The sequence below is a fragment of the Lynx rufus genome, unplaced genomic scaffold, assembly GCF_022079265.1.
Source record: "Lynx rufus isolate CCGP_SWC_20201006 ecotype Redwood Valley unplaced genomic scaffold, mLynRuf1.p SCAF_19, whole genome shotgun sequence".
NCBI lineage: Eukaryota > Metazoa > Chordata > Mammalia > Carnivora > Felidae > Lynx > Lynx rufus.
Window position 1 is genome coordinate 13,467,585 of NW_025814833.1, and position 16,618 is coordinate 13,484,202.

At 47.7% G+C, this 16,618-nt stretch overlaps 1 protein-coding gene across 3 annotated transcripts in view; it reads left to right on the forward strand.

Annotated features, from left to right (window-relative positions):
- Positions 1-13,607: 13,607 nt before the first annotated feature.
- Positions 13,608-16,618, forward strand: part of DOCK11 (dedicator of cytokinesis 11) — a 199,123-nt gene continuing 196,112 nt past the window's right edge. For 2 of the 3 annotated variants that reach the window (XM_047081861.1, XM_047081863.1), the window contains exon 1: positions 13,608-13,816. In XM_047081861.1, the coding sequence (XP_046937817.1) occupies positions 13,715-13,816 (102 nt within the window). In that variant the 5' untranslated portion in view covers positions 13,608-13,714. The remainder of the gene's footprint in view (positions 13,817-16,618) is intronic. The other variant, XM_047081862.1, reaches the window with a different exon arrangement.

Sequence of the window (16,618 nt, forward strand, 5' to 3'; positions counted from 1 at the left end):
AAAAATTGAAAATCGCTCCCTAACTACTAGGGGAAAAGCAATACAATGGCAAAGCACTTGGTGTGGAGAGATTCGGGCTTTCCTACGTAAACAAATCGGGAGAAGAGCAAATAACCAGAATAAGTCATCAAGCTGGCGGAAGTCTAGAAAATTAAGTAAAGGGCCAAGGAGACAGAGTAGTTTCTACAAGGTAATAGACCGAACAGCATTTCCCACATGTATGTGACCAAGGGACACTCTTAAAATTATCATATGTGACCAGAACTCCACCAGGAGCTCAAGACATAATGCCCATTTGAATTAAAGCAGACAGCCAAAAACCAAACATGTTTTCTGGAAAATTGATTGCTTCAAGAAAAGATTGTGATTTGATTCACAGGCTTTAGAAATTGTATAAGATGCCAAAATACCAATGGTAGCATATTTAGAAGATTAAATTATTTTTATTTTATTTCTTTTTAAAGATGTTATTATTATTGTCATCATTATTATTTTATTTAATGATGGGGCGCCTGGGTGGCTCGGTCGGTTGAGCGTCTGACTTTGGCACAGATCGTGATCTCACAGTTTGTGGGTTCGAGCCCCGCGTCGGGCTCTGTGCTGACAGCTCGGAGCCCAGAGCCTGCTTTGGATTCTGTGTCTCCTTCTCTCTCTCTCTCTGTCTCTCTCTCTGCCCCTGCCCTGTTAGAGCTCTGTCTCTCTCTCAAAAATAAATAAAAACATTTAAATAAATAAAAAAAAATTTTTTTAAATGTTTATTTATTTTGACAGAGAGGGATAGAGAGCAAGCAGGGGAGGGGGAGAGAGAGAGAGAGAGAGAGAGAGAGAGAGAGTCCCAAGCAGGCTCCACACTATCAGCACAGAGCCCAGCACGGGGCTGGAACCCATGAACGATGAGATCATGACTGGGGCCAAAACAAGCGTCAGAGGCTTAACTGACTGAGCCACCCAGGTGCCCCTTGACTTTACTATTTTTTAAAAGTAATCTCCACACTAGAGATGCCTGGGTGGCTCAATCGGTTGAGCCTCCGACTTTGGCTCAGGTCATGATCTCAAGGTTTGTGGGTTTGAGCCCCACATACGGCTCACGCTGTCAGCACAGAGCCCACTTCGGATCTTCTGTCCCTTTCTCTCTCTGCCTCTCTCTCTCTCTCTCTCTCAAAAAATTTGATCTCCACGTCCGACATGGGGCTCAAACTCACAACCCTGAGATCAAGAGTTACGTGCTCTACCGACTGAGCCGACCAGGTGCCTTTATTTTTAATTTATGAAAAACAAAATATATTAAGCTCAGAGATTTTTATTAAGTTTTGTTATAAAATGTGACATAAAAGTCAATGTTCAAAAATGTTTACATTAGGGCGCCTGAGTGGCTTGGTTGTTAAGCATTTGACTTTGGCTCGGGTCATGATCTTAACGGTTCGTGAGTTCGAGTACCACACGGGGTGAGCTCGCGCCCCGCTTTGGGAAAGCATGAGCCCCACTTTGGGTGAGCCCCGCTTCTCTTTCTCTCTCTCTCCCTCTGCCCTTCCTGGGATAGTCTCTCTGCCCCTTGCTCACTTGCAGCCCCTCTCTCTCCCTCAAAAAGATTTTTTTTTTAATTAAAAAAAATCTTAAATAAAAAGAATTTTTAAATCTTGTTTAAAACCAAGAACAGTGTGTGATGTTTGGCTGGCTCAGTCGGTACAACGTGCAACTCTTGATCTCGGGGTTGTAAGTTTGAGCCCCACGTTGGGTGTAGAGATTACTTTTTAAAAATCTTAAAAATATATATATGGGGTACCTGGATGGCTGAGTCAGTTAAGCGTCTGATTCTTTAAAAAAAATTTTTAAAAATTTTAATGTTCATCTATCTTGCAGAGAGAGAGAGAGAGAGAGAGAGAGAGGATCCCAAGCAGGCTCCACGCTGCCCGCGCAGAGCCCAACGCGGGGCTCCATGCCACGAACTGCGGGATCGCAACATGAGCCGACATCAAGAGTCTGACACTTACCCCACCGAGCCCCCCAGGCGCCCCGTACGCACACTGGACTTCGAAGACAACACAGAAAAAAACGAAAGTAAAATATCTCACGAATATTTACTTTATATTAATCACACGTTGAAACTGCATTTTGGATGGACGGCTTTCCCTTGCCTTTCGAAAGGTCGCGTCCCGCCGCTTGGCTTTTACTAAAAACCTGCGTTGGGACCCGCTTTCGCTAACTGAAAGAAGTCCAAGGATTTTCACTTTTACCAGACAAGGCAAAAAGGGTGAACACTGCGTTTGCCTGGCAGTGAGCTGTTATCGGGGCAGTGCACCCCAAACCGTGAGAGTGGCCCCACCAAGCCCCTTCCCTGGGAAAGCACTCGGCATCTCGGCATCTCAGCATCTCAGCAGCTGTAGCTTTGAGCTGTGTCTGTGAGAATCTGTGCTCTGTCTCCACTTATTTTGTGCATCCATTAGCAAAATGTGTTCTATGGTATCAGAAAAGCCCAAGACGGGTTGTTTTGAGGTCTGGGAGCACTCAAACCTTTTTCCGTATGAATTAATGGTAATTGCTTCTTTGCTTTATGCCATTTTGGCTTATGACAAATCTCACTTAGGGCAATGTTCTCCTCTAACATAGTGGGCACAACCTGTATTGGGTTAAAGAAAATGCATCGAGGGGTGCTTCCCTGGCTCAGTCGGTAGAGCATGTGACTCTCGATCTCCGGGTTGTGAGTTTAAGATCCGCGCTGGGTGTAGAGCTGGCTTACTTTTAAAAAAATCTTAAAGAAAATTATTTTCACCTGTTGTGGTTTTTTTAAACTTTTTGATCATGTCTAGTAGAAGATTTTTTCAAACTTTTAAAAAACATGTATTTATTTTTAAGAGAGAGAGACAGAGTGTGAGCAGGGAAGGGGCAGAGAGAGAGGGACGCGCAGAATCCGAAGCAGGCTCCAGGCTCTGAGCTGTCCGCACAGAGCCCGACGTGAGGCTGCAACTCACGAACCGTGAAATCATGACTGAGTCAAAAGTCGGATGCTTAACCAACTGAGCCACCCAGGCGCCCCTAAAGATTTTATTTTTACGTAATCCCTATACCAATGTGGGGCTCGAACTTACAACCCCACGATCAGGAGTCATATGCTCTACTGCCTGAGCTAGCCAGGTGCCCCTTGGCTAATCGAGTTTAAATGATACATGAGGCTCACATTATATTTCTATTGGACAGTGCTGGTACAGATGGACTATAAAGTCATGAACACTGGATAAGACAGACCATCAAGGAGGGGTGCCTGGGTGGCTCAGCCGGTTAAGCATGTGATTCTTGATTTCGGCTCAAGTCCTGATCTTTCGGTTGGGCTCTGTGTTGACAGTGAAGAGCCTGCTTGAGATTCTCTCTCTCTCTCTCTCTCTCTCTCTCTGCCCCTCCCCTGATCACTCTCTGCCTCTCTCAAAATAAATAAATAAACATTGAAAAAAACAAGACAGACCATCAAGGGATGCAAGAGTAGCTAAAGGAGTCCAAAGACTGAGCCTTCAGGCATGCCAACATTCACACACACACACACACACACACACACACACGAATATCTATATCTCTACCTATCCTCTATCTATCTATCATCTATCATCTATGTATATAGTGAATATATATATAGTGTTTATACACACATATATAGTATATAAATATATTTTGTATATATATATATGCACACATTCAACTTTATTAAGCTACATTTATAAATAATAAAGCACACTTGTTATATATATATTAATATATCTGTATATACATGTAACCATCACCTCATATATATATATATTTTTTTTAATTGTAGCTTATTCTGAAGGAACCATTCTGAATAGATTCATTGGGGAAGAGAGAGGAACACAAACACCTTGCTCGACAACATACAGCTACTCTTTAATTCAGCGGTTTCAGAAACCATTATTATTTCACTCTAGATAATTCAGCTTCTGAGTTTTGAGAAATCAAAGCCTCTAATTGTTTACACTCGTTTTTGTGAGACTCAGGCCTTATGAGGCCTGCAAGAGTCTGGTTTTGGCTTATTTTGTTTATTTATTTGCTTGTTCGTAACTTTTCTCTCAACCCAAGTATCCCTGGGGAGCGAGGAGGATGAGTTTATCCAGCACAAGGCCACTTGCTAAATAGACTGTCCCCACACTTCTGGGGGGGGGGTGGTGGCAGGGAGCCATTCGAATAGTCTAGGATGTGATTGGCCTTCTCTAGAATTGCTCAGTAGGGAGGCCCTGATGGTGCATGCATTTAATAAGTATTTCTGAATGTCACAGAAAATGCAGTCACTGGGGAGGACAATGAATTTCAGTGTGACGTTTAGGTGGTAAATGCCCCCTATGCATTAATTCCCTGACTATCATGTTTTCATTCTCCTGGTGATCTTTTACAAGCTTTCAGCAGTTCTTGGGCACAGCACGCCATTTTATTTTATTTTTTTTAATTTTTTTTAACATTTATTTATTTTTAAAACAGAGAGAGACAGAGCATGAACGGGGGAGGGTCAGAGAGAGGGAGACACAGAATCTGAAACACGGTCCGGGCTCCCAGCGGTCAGCACAGAGCCCGACGCGGGGCTCGAACTCACGGACCGCGAGATCGTCACCTGAGCCGAAGTCGGACGCTTAACCAACTGAGCCACCCAGGCGCCCCGACAGCACGCCATTTTAAAAGGCAGATTATCACATCATAAGAACAACTATATGAATATGTTCCCTTAGACATCATTGTTCCCAACACTCTCTGGCTTCCTTGTCAGTTACTTATTTACTTACTTACTTACTTACTTACTTATTTATGCCATTGTTCACTCCAAACTAGCACATACTAGCAATTTACCAGTGTATAATTAACTTTAAACTTTTAGACCAAGGAAATGTCTGAAAACAGACAGTATGTATTTTATTGCTACCATTTTACCAACATGCTTTCTCTATTTTACTTGTTTGTTTATCTATTTATTTATTTTTAAAGAACCATTATTTACAATGCTTATTTATTTTGAGAGAGAGAGACAGCATGAGCAGGGGAGGGAAAGAGAGGGAGGGAGAGAGAGAACCCAGAGCAGGCACCATACTGTCTGCATGGGATCCCACGAACCCTGAGATGGTGACCTGAGCCGAAATCACCAGTCGGATGGTCAGCTGACTGAGTCACCCAGGCGCCCCTCTCTGTGTTCAATTCTGGAAAATTTTGTCTACAACGTACACAAAAGCAGAAAGAATAGTACGTATACAGAATCCTCATGTACCCATCACCCAGCTTCGACCGTTACTGGCTTTTTGCTAATCTTGTTTCGTCTACCATCCCCCCCCCCCGCCTTTTTTTGCTGTGCTATTTTTTTTTAATTTAGCTGAATTCCATATAACATAAAATTAACCATTTTTTAAATTAAAAAATTGTGAGGGGCGCCTGGCTGGCTCAGTCGGTAGAGCATGTGACTCCTGATCTCACGGTCATTGAGTTCAAGCCCCACATTGGGCACGGAGTCGACGTTAGAAAAATTAATTGCGATAAAAAGCACATACTATAAAATTTACCCTCTTAACCATTTTTTAAAAAATGTGTATTTATTTTTGAGAGAGAGAGAACGTGAGCTGGGGAGGGCCAGAGAGGGGGGGGGACAGGGGATTTGAAGCAGGCTCTGTGCTGACAGCAGAGAGCCTGGTGCGGGGTTTGAACTCACAAACCATGAGATCATGACTTGAGCTGAAGTCAATGCCCAACCAACTGAGCCACCAGGCTCCCCCACCAACCGTAACCATTTTTAAGTGTGCCATTCAGTAGTGTTAACTATATTCTCATTGTTGTGTGTGTAACAGATTTCTAGAATCTTTTCATCTAGCAAAACTGAAACTCTATGCCCATTGAACAACTCTCCATTCCTTTCCCTTCACCCCCTCAGCCCCTGACAACCACCATTCTACTTTTTGTTCCCATAATTTTGACCACCTAGACGTCTCAAATAAATGGAGTCATACAGTAGGGTGTGTGTGTGTGTGTGTGTGTGTGTGTGTGTGTGTGACTGACTTATTTCACTCCATGTAATGTGTCAAGGTCCATCCACATTACACCATGTGACAGGATTTCCTTCTTTTTTTTAAGGTTGAATGATATTCTGCAGTTAATCATTTAAATTCAGTACATTCTCCACCCCCTCTAATTGCAAAATCTTTTTGTCATCCCAGAAGAACACCTCATACCTGTTAAGTAATTACTCCCCATTTCCCCCTCTGCCACTCCCTAGCAACCACTAACCTGCTTCCTGTCTCTATGGATTTGCCTTTTCTGGGTATTTCATATAAAAAGAATCATGCAATATTTGATCTTTTGCGTCTGGTTTCTACCATTTAGCACAATGTTTTCAAGGCTCATCCAAGTTGTAACATGTATCAGTAATTCATTCCTTTTTATGGCTGAAAATATTTCATTATGTGGCTGTACCATAATTTTTTTTATCTGTTCATCTACTGATGGACATTTGGGTTGTTTCCATCTTTTGACTGTTACAAATAATGCTGCTCTAAACATTCACATACAGGTATCTCTATGGACATATGCTTTTATTTCTCTTGAATATATACCTAGGATTGGAACTGCTTGATTATATGGTAATTCCAGGTTTTTTTGTTTTTTTGGTTTTATTTTTTTTAATGTTTATTTCTGAGACAGAGAGAGACAGAGCATGAGTGGGGGAGGGGAAGAGAGAGAGGGAGACACCGAATCCGAAGCAGGCTCCAGGCTCTGAGCTGTCAGCACAGAGTCTGACGCGGGGCTCGAACTCACAAACCGTGAGATCATGACCTCAGCCGAAGTCGGATGCTTAACCGACTGAGCCACCCAGGCGCCCCCATTCTAGATGTTTTTTTAAGTAACATCCACACCCAATGTGGGGCTCAAACTCATGACCCAGAGATCAAGAGTCACATGCTCTACTGATTGAGCCAGTCAGGTGTCCCTGTATGTTGAATTTTTTTTAGGAATTGCCAAACGTTTTGTTTGTTTGTTTGTTTGTTTGTTGTTGGTTTTTTTTTGGGGGGACAGAGAGAGACAGAACATGAACGGGGAGGGGCAGAGAGAGAGGGAGACACAGAATCAGAAGCAGGCTCCAGGCTCTGAGCCATCAGCCCAGAGCCTGACTCGGGACTCGAACTCACGACCGCGAAATCATGACCTGGCTGAAGTCGGATGCTCAACCGACTGCGCCACCCAGGCGCCCCCAAACGTTTTTTTCCATAGCAGCAACACCATTTTATATTGCCACTAGCGATGTATGAGGATTTCAATTTCTGCACATCCTGGCCAACACTTGTTACTTTCTTTGGAGAAATGTCTATTCAAGTCCTTTGCCCATTTTTTAATTGCTTGTTTGCCTTTTTCTGGTTGAGTTGTAAGAGTTCTTTGTACATTCTGGGGGTGCCTGGGTGGGTCAGGCAGCTAAGCATCCAACTGTGCCTCAGGTCATGATCTCATGGTTCATGAGTTTGAGCCCCACATCAGGCTCTCTGCTGTCAGCTCAGAGCCGGCTTCGGATCTTCTGCCCTACCCTGTCTCCACCCCTCCCCTACTCGTGTTCTCTCTCTCTCTCTCCCTTTCCCTCTTTCTCTCTCTCAAAAATAAATGAACATTAAAACATTTAAAAAATAATTCTTTGTACATTCTGGATACTAAAATCTTATTGGATACATACTTTGCAAATATTTTTCCCATTTGATGGGTTTTCTCTTTACCTTCTTGATGATGTACTTGGATGCACAAAAGTTTTTAATTTTGATGAAGTCCAATTTATCTATTTTTTCTTTTGGCACCCATGCTTTTGGTATCAAATCTAAGAATCCATTGCCAAATCCCAAGTCATAAAGATACATTCTTATGTTTTCTTCTAAGAGTCTTACAGTTTTGGCTCTTCTAGTGAGATCATTGGTTTGAGTTAATTTTTATATATGGAGTGAGGTAGGGGACCAATTTCATTCTTTTGTATGTGGAGATCTGGTTGTCTCAGGACCACTTGGTGAACAGACCATCCCCGCAACCCCCCCCCCCCCCCGCCGCCATTGAATGGTCTTGGCACTTTCTGTGGTATTTTAAAGCAAATTCTAGGCATCATGTTGTTTCATTTGTAAACACTTCAGTTTGCATCTCGAATCTATGAAGACTGCTTTTTAACATAACCGTCATGCCACGGTCATATGTAATAAAATTAACAATTATTCCTTAATATCATTTAACATCCAGTCCTTGTTCAAAGATTTCCTATTGCCTCAAAATTCTCTTAATGCTGGTTTGATTGAAACAGGACCCAGCAGAGGTCCCTGGCTGGCTCAGATGATAGAGTATGCGACTCTTGATCTCAGGGTCGTGAGTTTGAGCCCCACGTTGGGTGTAGAGACTAGTTGAAAAAAGAAACAGGATCCAAACAAGTTTCACACATTCAGACACAGTTCCTTTCGCTCTGATATATCATTTAGGGCCTGTGGGGCACCTGGGTGGCTCGGTCAGTTAAGCCTCTGACTCTCGATCGCAAGGTGGTGAGTTCAAGCCTCACGCTGGTCTTCACGTCCTGTGTGGAGCCTAGTAAAAAAACCTGATATATCACTTAGACCCTGAATTCTACTGGTGCCACCACAGGATAACAAGTGAAAGCAAGCACACACAGTAGAGTACTCCATTCCTGGCACCGGCTGTCACCTTGTCCTTGCTTTAATGATATTGTTCCAGTTATCAATTGTATTTTTTTAATCTTTATTTTTTTTATTTTTGAGAGAGAGACCGAGCACGAGCCGGTCTCTGCCCCCCGGGAGGGGCAGAGAAAGGGGGAGACACAGAATCGGAAGCAGGCTCCAGGCTCCGAGCTGTCAGCAAAAACAGAGCCCGACAGGGGACTTGAACCCACAGACCGTGAGATCATGACCTGAGCCGAAGTTGGACGCTCAACCGACTGAGCCGCTCAGGTGCCCCTCTACTGTTGTCTTAAATTCAAAACACCTTTTGAGCCAAGGGCCATGCGTTTTCTTTTCTTTTCTTTCTTAAATTTTTCTTTCTTTCTTTCTTTCTTTCTTTCTTTCTTTCTTTCTTTCTTTTTCTTTTTCTTTTTTTTAAAGTAATCTACGCCCAACATGGGGCTCAAACTCAAGATCCTGAGATCAAGAGTCACATGCTCTACCAACTGAGCCAGCCAGGCACCCCCTTTGCAACTCGTGCTCCATCAGTATCTTTTGGAGCTTTTTCCACATGAGTACATACATATATACCTCATTCTTTTTTTTTTTTTCATGTTTATTTTATTTTTGAGAGAGAGAGAGAGCACAAGCCGAGGAGGGGTTTGGGGGGGGCGGACAGAAGATCCGAAGCAGGCTCTGCGCAGGTAGCAAACCGGATGTGCAGGACTCGAACTCACGAACCGTGAGATCACGACCTGAGTCGAAGTTGGACGTTTAACTGGCTGAGCCATCCAGGCGCCCCTATACCTCATTTTTTTTAAATAACTATAGAGAATTCCTTAGTATGAATGAATCGTGCATGGATGCACGCACTCACTCAGCAAATATTTTTTGAGCACGTGCTGTGTGCCAGGCACTGGTCTAGGGATGGAAGATAGAGCAGTCCCTTATGAACGGATATTTAGGTTGTTTCTAGTACTTGGCTATTACAAACACTGGTACAATGAGCATCTGTAGGCAGGCATCTCAGTTCACCTGTGAGAGTTTCTGTGTGGCATGAATTCATAACTCATAGAAGTGGAATTTATAGGTCAAGGGCTCAAAGGCATCTCGAGCACTTGAATCTCAGGTTCAATTAGGGTAGATACGTGTGTGATGAAATTGAACGTATTTACTAAGTGTGGAAAGAGATCACCTGATACAATGCCCTACTGGAAGCTGTAGGATTGCCTCTACATTTTCCCTTTACTATGTGAGTATAGTCATGTTCAAATCTTCCTCATCCTCAAGGTCCAGCTTAAATACTTCCTCCTTCAAGGAGCCATCCAGAGACCCTAATCAGGATGCGATGTCACCAGCCTCTTTCCCTCAAGCATGGTCTTTATTACATACTACCCTGTATCATAAAGACATTGTTTTTTTCCTACACTTTTTTTTAATGTTTGTTTATTTTTTGAGAGAAAGCGAGTCGGGGAGGGGCAGAGAGAGGGAGACAGAGAGAATCCCAAGCAGGCTCGGCACCTGTCGGCGCCGAGCCCGATGCGGGGCCCGAACCCATCAACCACAAGATCATGACCTGAGCCACAGTTGGACGCTTAGCTGACTGGGCCACCCAGGCGCCCCTCACAAATACATTCTTTGCTAGACTTTCATCTTTTTCCTGAAGGCGATGGACAGTGTCTTTGATTCGTCCCGCTTTCTCCCTCAGTGCCTAGCATTAACGCTCAATGTTTGTGTAACTAAACAGAAGCCTGAAAGCGAAAAAGTGAAACCTACAGCCTCAGGAATGAGCGTGGAGCCTGAAAGATGACCAGATGGTGTTTGTGCAGGATCAGTGTGACAAATGCTCCTGATGGCTCACACGGTCCAGCAGAAACTGCCCCCTTGTCCGACAGCATCTCATACCACTCTTCTTCCTCTGTGTTCCGGCCCCGCTGACCTTTTTATTTTGCTCCCGCCTTCGAATGCACCAAGTCCGCTCCCTTCTCCAGGCCGCAAGCCTGTTGTTCCTCCAGCTCTGGAAGGTTCTGCTTCTTGATCTCTGGTGGCTGCTTCTTCTCCATCAAGACTCACCTCTATGTTCACTTCTTCAAAGAGGCCTTCCTTGACCATCCATTCTAAACATTTTTTTAATGTTTATTTATTTATTTATTTATTTATTTATTTTAATGTTTATTTATTTTTGAGAGAGAGTGAGCGGCGGAGGGGCAGAGAGAGAGGGAGACACAGAATCGGAAGCAGGCTCCGGGCTCCGAGCTGTCAGCACAGAGCCCGACGTGGGGCTCGAACTCACAGACTGTGAGATCATGACCCGAGCCGAAATCAAGAGTCCGACATTCAACCGACTGAGCCACCCAGGCGCCACATCAACCCTGTGTGCTTTCTTTTCTTTTCTTTTCTTTTCTTTTTTTTTTTAATTTTTAAAAAATGCTTATTTGTTCTTGAGAGAGAGAGAATAAGCAGGGGAGGGACAGTGAGAGGGAGACACAGAACCGAAAGCAGGTTCCACGTTCTGAGCCATCAGCACAGAGCCCCATGCAGGGCTTGAACCTACGAACCGTGAGATCATGACCTGAGATGAAGTCAGACGCTTAACTGACTGAGCCATCCAGGCACCCCCAACCCTGTGTGCTTCCAATGGCTACAGTGGAGTCTGTAGTCGGAAGGATGCTTTTTGGCTGGAAGCAACAGAATATGCAACTAATAGTTGCATAAACCCAAACGGCTTACTTTTATCATGTAAAAAGGAAATCAGAGGTGGGCAGTACTAGCGTTGGTTCAGCAGGTGCATGCTATTCAGATTCTGGATCGGCTTCTCTGTAAAAATCTTTCCTCATGGTTATAAAATGGCTGCCAAGAGCAGACGCATCATGAGAAAACACCCCTCTCAGAAAGAAAAGGAGACAGAGGTCTCCCTGCCCATCTCTTTTTATCAAGGGGGAGAAACTTTCTCAGGAGCTTTCTTCCCACACTTCTCTTTTATATGCCATTGGCCGAAACTGAATGGGAGTCAAGACCATTCTTCTAGTAAAGGAAAGTGAGATTATTACAATTTTTTTTTAAAGCAGTCACAATTCACTGGGCGCTGGGCCCACCTTCTCCAAGCCCTGTGGCTCTGCCCTATAGGGAAAGCAAATCCAGCCTCCCTTAGCAAAGAAAAAGCGCTATGGCTGTTGTGCAGGTAATCAACCGTGTGGGCCACGCAGGCATTCATGGAATGTAGGGCATGAATCCGTGATTGATCTACCTACACTCAACAGCGAACAAATGTTATTTTATTTTTTAAACATTTTTTTTAACCTTTGTTTATTTATTTTGAGAGACAGTGCCAACGGGGGAGGGGCTCGAACTCATGACACCGGGAGATCGTGACCTGAGCTGAAACCAAGAGTCAGAGGCTTAACTGACTGAGCCACCCAGGCGCCCCAACAGTGAACAAATTTTATATACACACTGTGCAAAGCCCAGACTGGTGATACAGTCACCTTTACAGGACTTGCAGATATCAGGCCCTCTCCCACTCTCCGTGTGTGCTTTATTGGGGCGAATGTGATGGCTGCTAAAATTGATGTGCTGCGAAGAGACTTGGCCTCTTCTGGGTTCACAGAAACCACCATCCGTGTCCTTGTTTTCATAACAAAGTCCTTTACGTAGGGGTCACTGTGATCTCCGAAGTGCAGAAAATGCCCCATGGCAGTGATAGGAACCTTCTCAGAAAGGCTGCAAGGGTCTTCAGTAAGCGTTGGTCGGTTTCAAACTCTGGACAAATGAAGTAACCAGACGGAAAATTGCCACGATCAGCAGGGCCTCTCAATTTTCACTTGGGGAAGCTTTTACAGGGTCCTCTGTACTTCAAGATTCCCATCCTTATTTCTGTCTTAAGCATGTTCGTTTGCATCTAGTTACAAGACATTCTTTGATTCTCGGAAAATAATTTCTTGGAAGGTGAATAGGATAAGGAAAGGAGTGGGCAATGAAGAGGGGATAGCTGCGCACGCACGCACGTGTGAAAGCTTCTAGAAGACCGGTAGGTCCCCCAGACTCCGGGCAATGGCCTTCCCAATACCAACCCCACCCCACCGCCGGCACACAGTCACTGCCGAACCAGACAACCTGCCACAGGCTCAGGCCCCGCCACTCGGGTCCCGCCCGCCCCGGTGGGGGTGGGGTGGGGGAGTGGGTTCAGCCACTGCAAATTTCCACTCTCCGAAGCCTGCTCCCTTCCCGGGTCGGCCCCACGGGCGGGACCGCCCGCGTAAGAAAACGGTGTGTGTGGGGGGGTGGGGGAACCCAGGCGAGCAGCTCCGGCCAGAAAACCGCTCTCCCTCCTCCGCCTCGGGCGCGACCCCTCCCCGGCGCGGCACACAATAGGCGTCCGCTCCACGTTGTTTCCCAGCCCCGCGCCGCCTCGGCCCTGGGGGCTTGCGGGGTGGGGGGACGCCAGAGTCTCCCCCGCTCTCCTGCAGGCACTGCAACCTCTGGGGCGGGAAAGGAGCAGTGGGGTGGCACACACCCCACACTTGGAGATATTTCGTTACAACCCGCCCCCCGCGCGCGCGCGCACACACACACACACACACACACACACACACACACACACACACACACACACACGGAACATGAAGCAGCCAGATCTCCCCTCCCGGATGCGGCTGCACCAGCAACCTCAGCTGCGGGCGGAGCCCGAGCGGCTGCCACTTCCCCCCTCTTCCCTCGTGACCCTCGCCCCCCCCTCCAGCTCTCCCTCCCCCGGCACACACCCTTCCTCGCCGGACACACCCTCCTCCTGGGGCCGGTCGCGAGCGAGCTCGGGCTCTCCAGGGGAGGGAGCGGCCCCGCCGTGGGGCAGGACGCGGAGCGCGCGGGCGAGCCGGGGAGGGAAGGAGGGAGCGAGGGAGGAGCCGCGGCCGGGAGGGAGGAGCCGCGGGAGCCGCGCCGCCGCCGAGCTGCGATGTGGCCCGTCGGCCGGCGGGTAAACAGAAGAAGCAGCAGCGGCCGCGGCCGCCCCGGCCCGGGGCAGTGAGTGCGCCCGCCGCGACCTGCCCGCCGCTGCCATGGCCGAAGTGCGCAAATTCACCAAGCGGCTCAGCAAGCCCGGCACGGCGGCTGAGCTCCGGCAGAGCGTGTCGGAGGCCGTGCGGGGCTCCGTAGTGCTGGTGAGTGGCCGGCGCATCGGGCGCCCCGGGGGACGCGCTCCGGGGCGAGAGACGGGGTGGCTTTCCGCGCGCGGGGACTGCAGCGGCGCTCGCGGCGGCTGCCCGCTGCGCCCCGCGCTCCGCGCTCTCCGGCTCCGCTTCAGTAAGTTTGCGCACCAGCCGCCGCCGGCCGGGGTCTGAGTCCCCGGCGCCCGCTGACAGCGCGGCGGCCGCCCGGCGCCGCGGAGGCGTGCGCCCGGCCGGGCGCCGACGGGCGATCCGGGGCTCGGACGGCTGCGCGGCAGGCGGGCGCGCTCGGAACCGGGGCCCGAGCGGGGGAGGGGGTGTGAGCTAGGGTGCGGACCTCGCGCCGCCCTGCAGCCGGCACAAAGAGCCGGGGACCGGGGGGAGACGGGATCCCGATTCCCTCCTGCGGGCACCTGAGGCAGCCGCGGCGGAAGGATGCGATGAGCGTTTTGCACACACACACACGCGCGCACACACACGCACACATCGTGTACACAAAAAAGAACCCCACCCAAAAAGCCCCGGGCTCCCAAGCTCGGGCGGGCGGTGAGAACAGAGGAAGCAGAGCGACTTCCTCCCGCCACGGGGGAGAGGGTGGTGATGGGTGTCGAAGGGGTGCTGCTGCTGCCGCGGAGGGGGGGAATTGCAAACAACGGGGTTCCGGGGCGAGTGCGCGCGGGGTCGGTCGCCACTGGGCGAGGGTGTCCCCTGGGACCCAGGAGCGCTCCGGAGGCAAGGAGATGGATGGGGCCGTGGGTTTGAAGGAAGATGGTGTGTGCCGGTCCAGGGATGGCGGACCTGGGGGTCAGACCCCACCGCTCACGGCTGAGGGTGCCTCTGAGCCGGCAGGGCTGGGGGATGGGGATTTGAAAGCGTGTCGACCCCTTGGGAGCCCTCCATTGCACCCTCAGCCTCATCTGGATTGCCTAGCTCGGATTGTCTGGCTCCGGAGGAAAGCGGACGGGTGCTAACGGGCACTTGTCCCTTCTGTTTTGAAGACGCTCGTTGCCAATTTCCTGGGCTAGAGAGCAAACCCTTAAATAAGCCATCATACCGGTTAATTAGTGTTTGTTTTGTTACTTCGGGTTTTTGTTGTAAATTTTTTTTTTTTTTTTTTTGGTCTCCTTTCCCTCTATCTTAAGCGTCTCATCTGCTGTGTTTAAATTTCAGCATTTCAGTGTGGGCTCTTTTTGTTAAAACAACTTATCATTGGAAGGGAACTTCACAGCTTTTCCTTGTAATTTTTCTGTTGATCTTGTAGAATCTGCGATAAAGCCAACATTAAAGGGAGGCCAGGGGCTTGATCCCAACAGTGGAGAAAGTTGACATTAGTGGGAGTTCTGGAGGAGGATCAAAGGTAAAATATGTACCTTTGAGATAAAGATCTGATCCCTAATAGCTACAACTGTGCAAAGCCAAGTGACTTTAAAGAAATCTCTCTATCGTGGCTGGACCCTTGAAAGTTTAATCCTGCTGTTTAGCAGATCTAAAACCAGACCTTTAATGTTGTTTTAATGGACTTGGCTTGTTGTGTGTCTCACTGATTTTAGAATGAGGTCCCGTTGGGGTCACATTGGAACCTCGATTGTCATCACAGCCAGTTTAGAGAGGAAGGCAAGCTGTGTGCAGGGCATTTATACCAGGGCTCTCATCTTGGGTGATTGTTAAACAAGTGATTCAATCTGCCTAGCACAGGAAACGCTTTCCTAAAATGGGGAAGAAAGAAAACCATGCTTGAGCAAGGTAGCTGGCCCCCTGCTGCAGGGTGTGAAGGGATCCTGTGATGTGGACAGATGGTCTCAAGAGAGTAAATGGGTCTCCGCACACCTCTACTAGGATTTGACCAGCGTTTGACCTGCCACCCTCAGCAGCAGAACGTTAAAGTTAGCATTCTTGCCCCGGCTTTTAGGTTTTAAAAAGAATTTTGTGGGGCTCAGGGCATGATCTCGCGGTTCGTGAGTTCGAGCCCCGCATCAGGCTCTCCGCTGTCAGCCCAGAGCCAGCTTCGGATCCTGTCTCCCTCTCTTTCTCTCTCTCTGCTCCTCCCCAGCTCGCATGCACTCTTTCTCTCTCAAAAAATAAATAAGCCTTAAAAAAAAAAAAAGAATTTTGTGTGGCACAGGTGCAGCTGTCCCTTCCTAACCATTGGCTCTGTGACAAAGCTGGAAAGACTGTTAGCGGGAGCAGATTCTTCTGGGAGCTGCTGCCAGCCTGGTTTACTTGGGACTGAGTCCACAGATGTTTACCAGGCAAGGCACAGGAACGATATTTATTTCCTACTCTGGTTTGTGATCCACGCTGAGATTTGGGGAGTCAGGAGGCGGGGGTGAGGGGGACAGATTCTAGGAATCTAAATCAGTGACTATCTTTTGAGCCTCTACGTTCAAGCCATAGTGTGAGGTGCCCCCATAATTATAAGTGAATGTCACTGCCAGTTTCTTCATTCGTTTTTTTTTTTTATCAGTTCCAGCCCGGGGTTGGGTCTTCGTATGCGTCTGTCGCCCAGAGTATGTACACGGGTCAGTTTTGGATTATCCATAGCACCTGGGTGAATGCTGTTTCTAAGCAGTCCAGTCAATGAGGACCTAAGGAAACAGCCTTAAAGGGAGTGGACTTTCCTAACCGGCTCTTTCCTGGCCCCTGCTTTTCTGACACAAAGAGCCATTGACCAATGTTAGTAAGGCCACGGGTGGCTGGAGCACAAGTGGACCACGTTGCAGCTGCCGCCATAACTTCTGATTCTTTTCTGCTTTAAGCCCCAACGTGTTTATTAGGGACAGCTGAAGTAGGATTTAC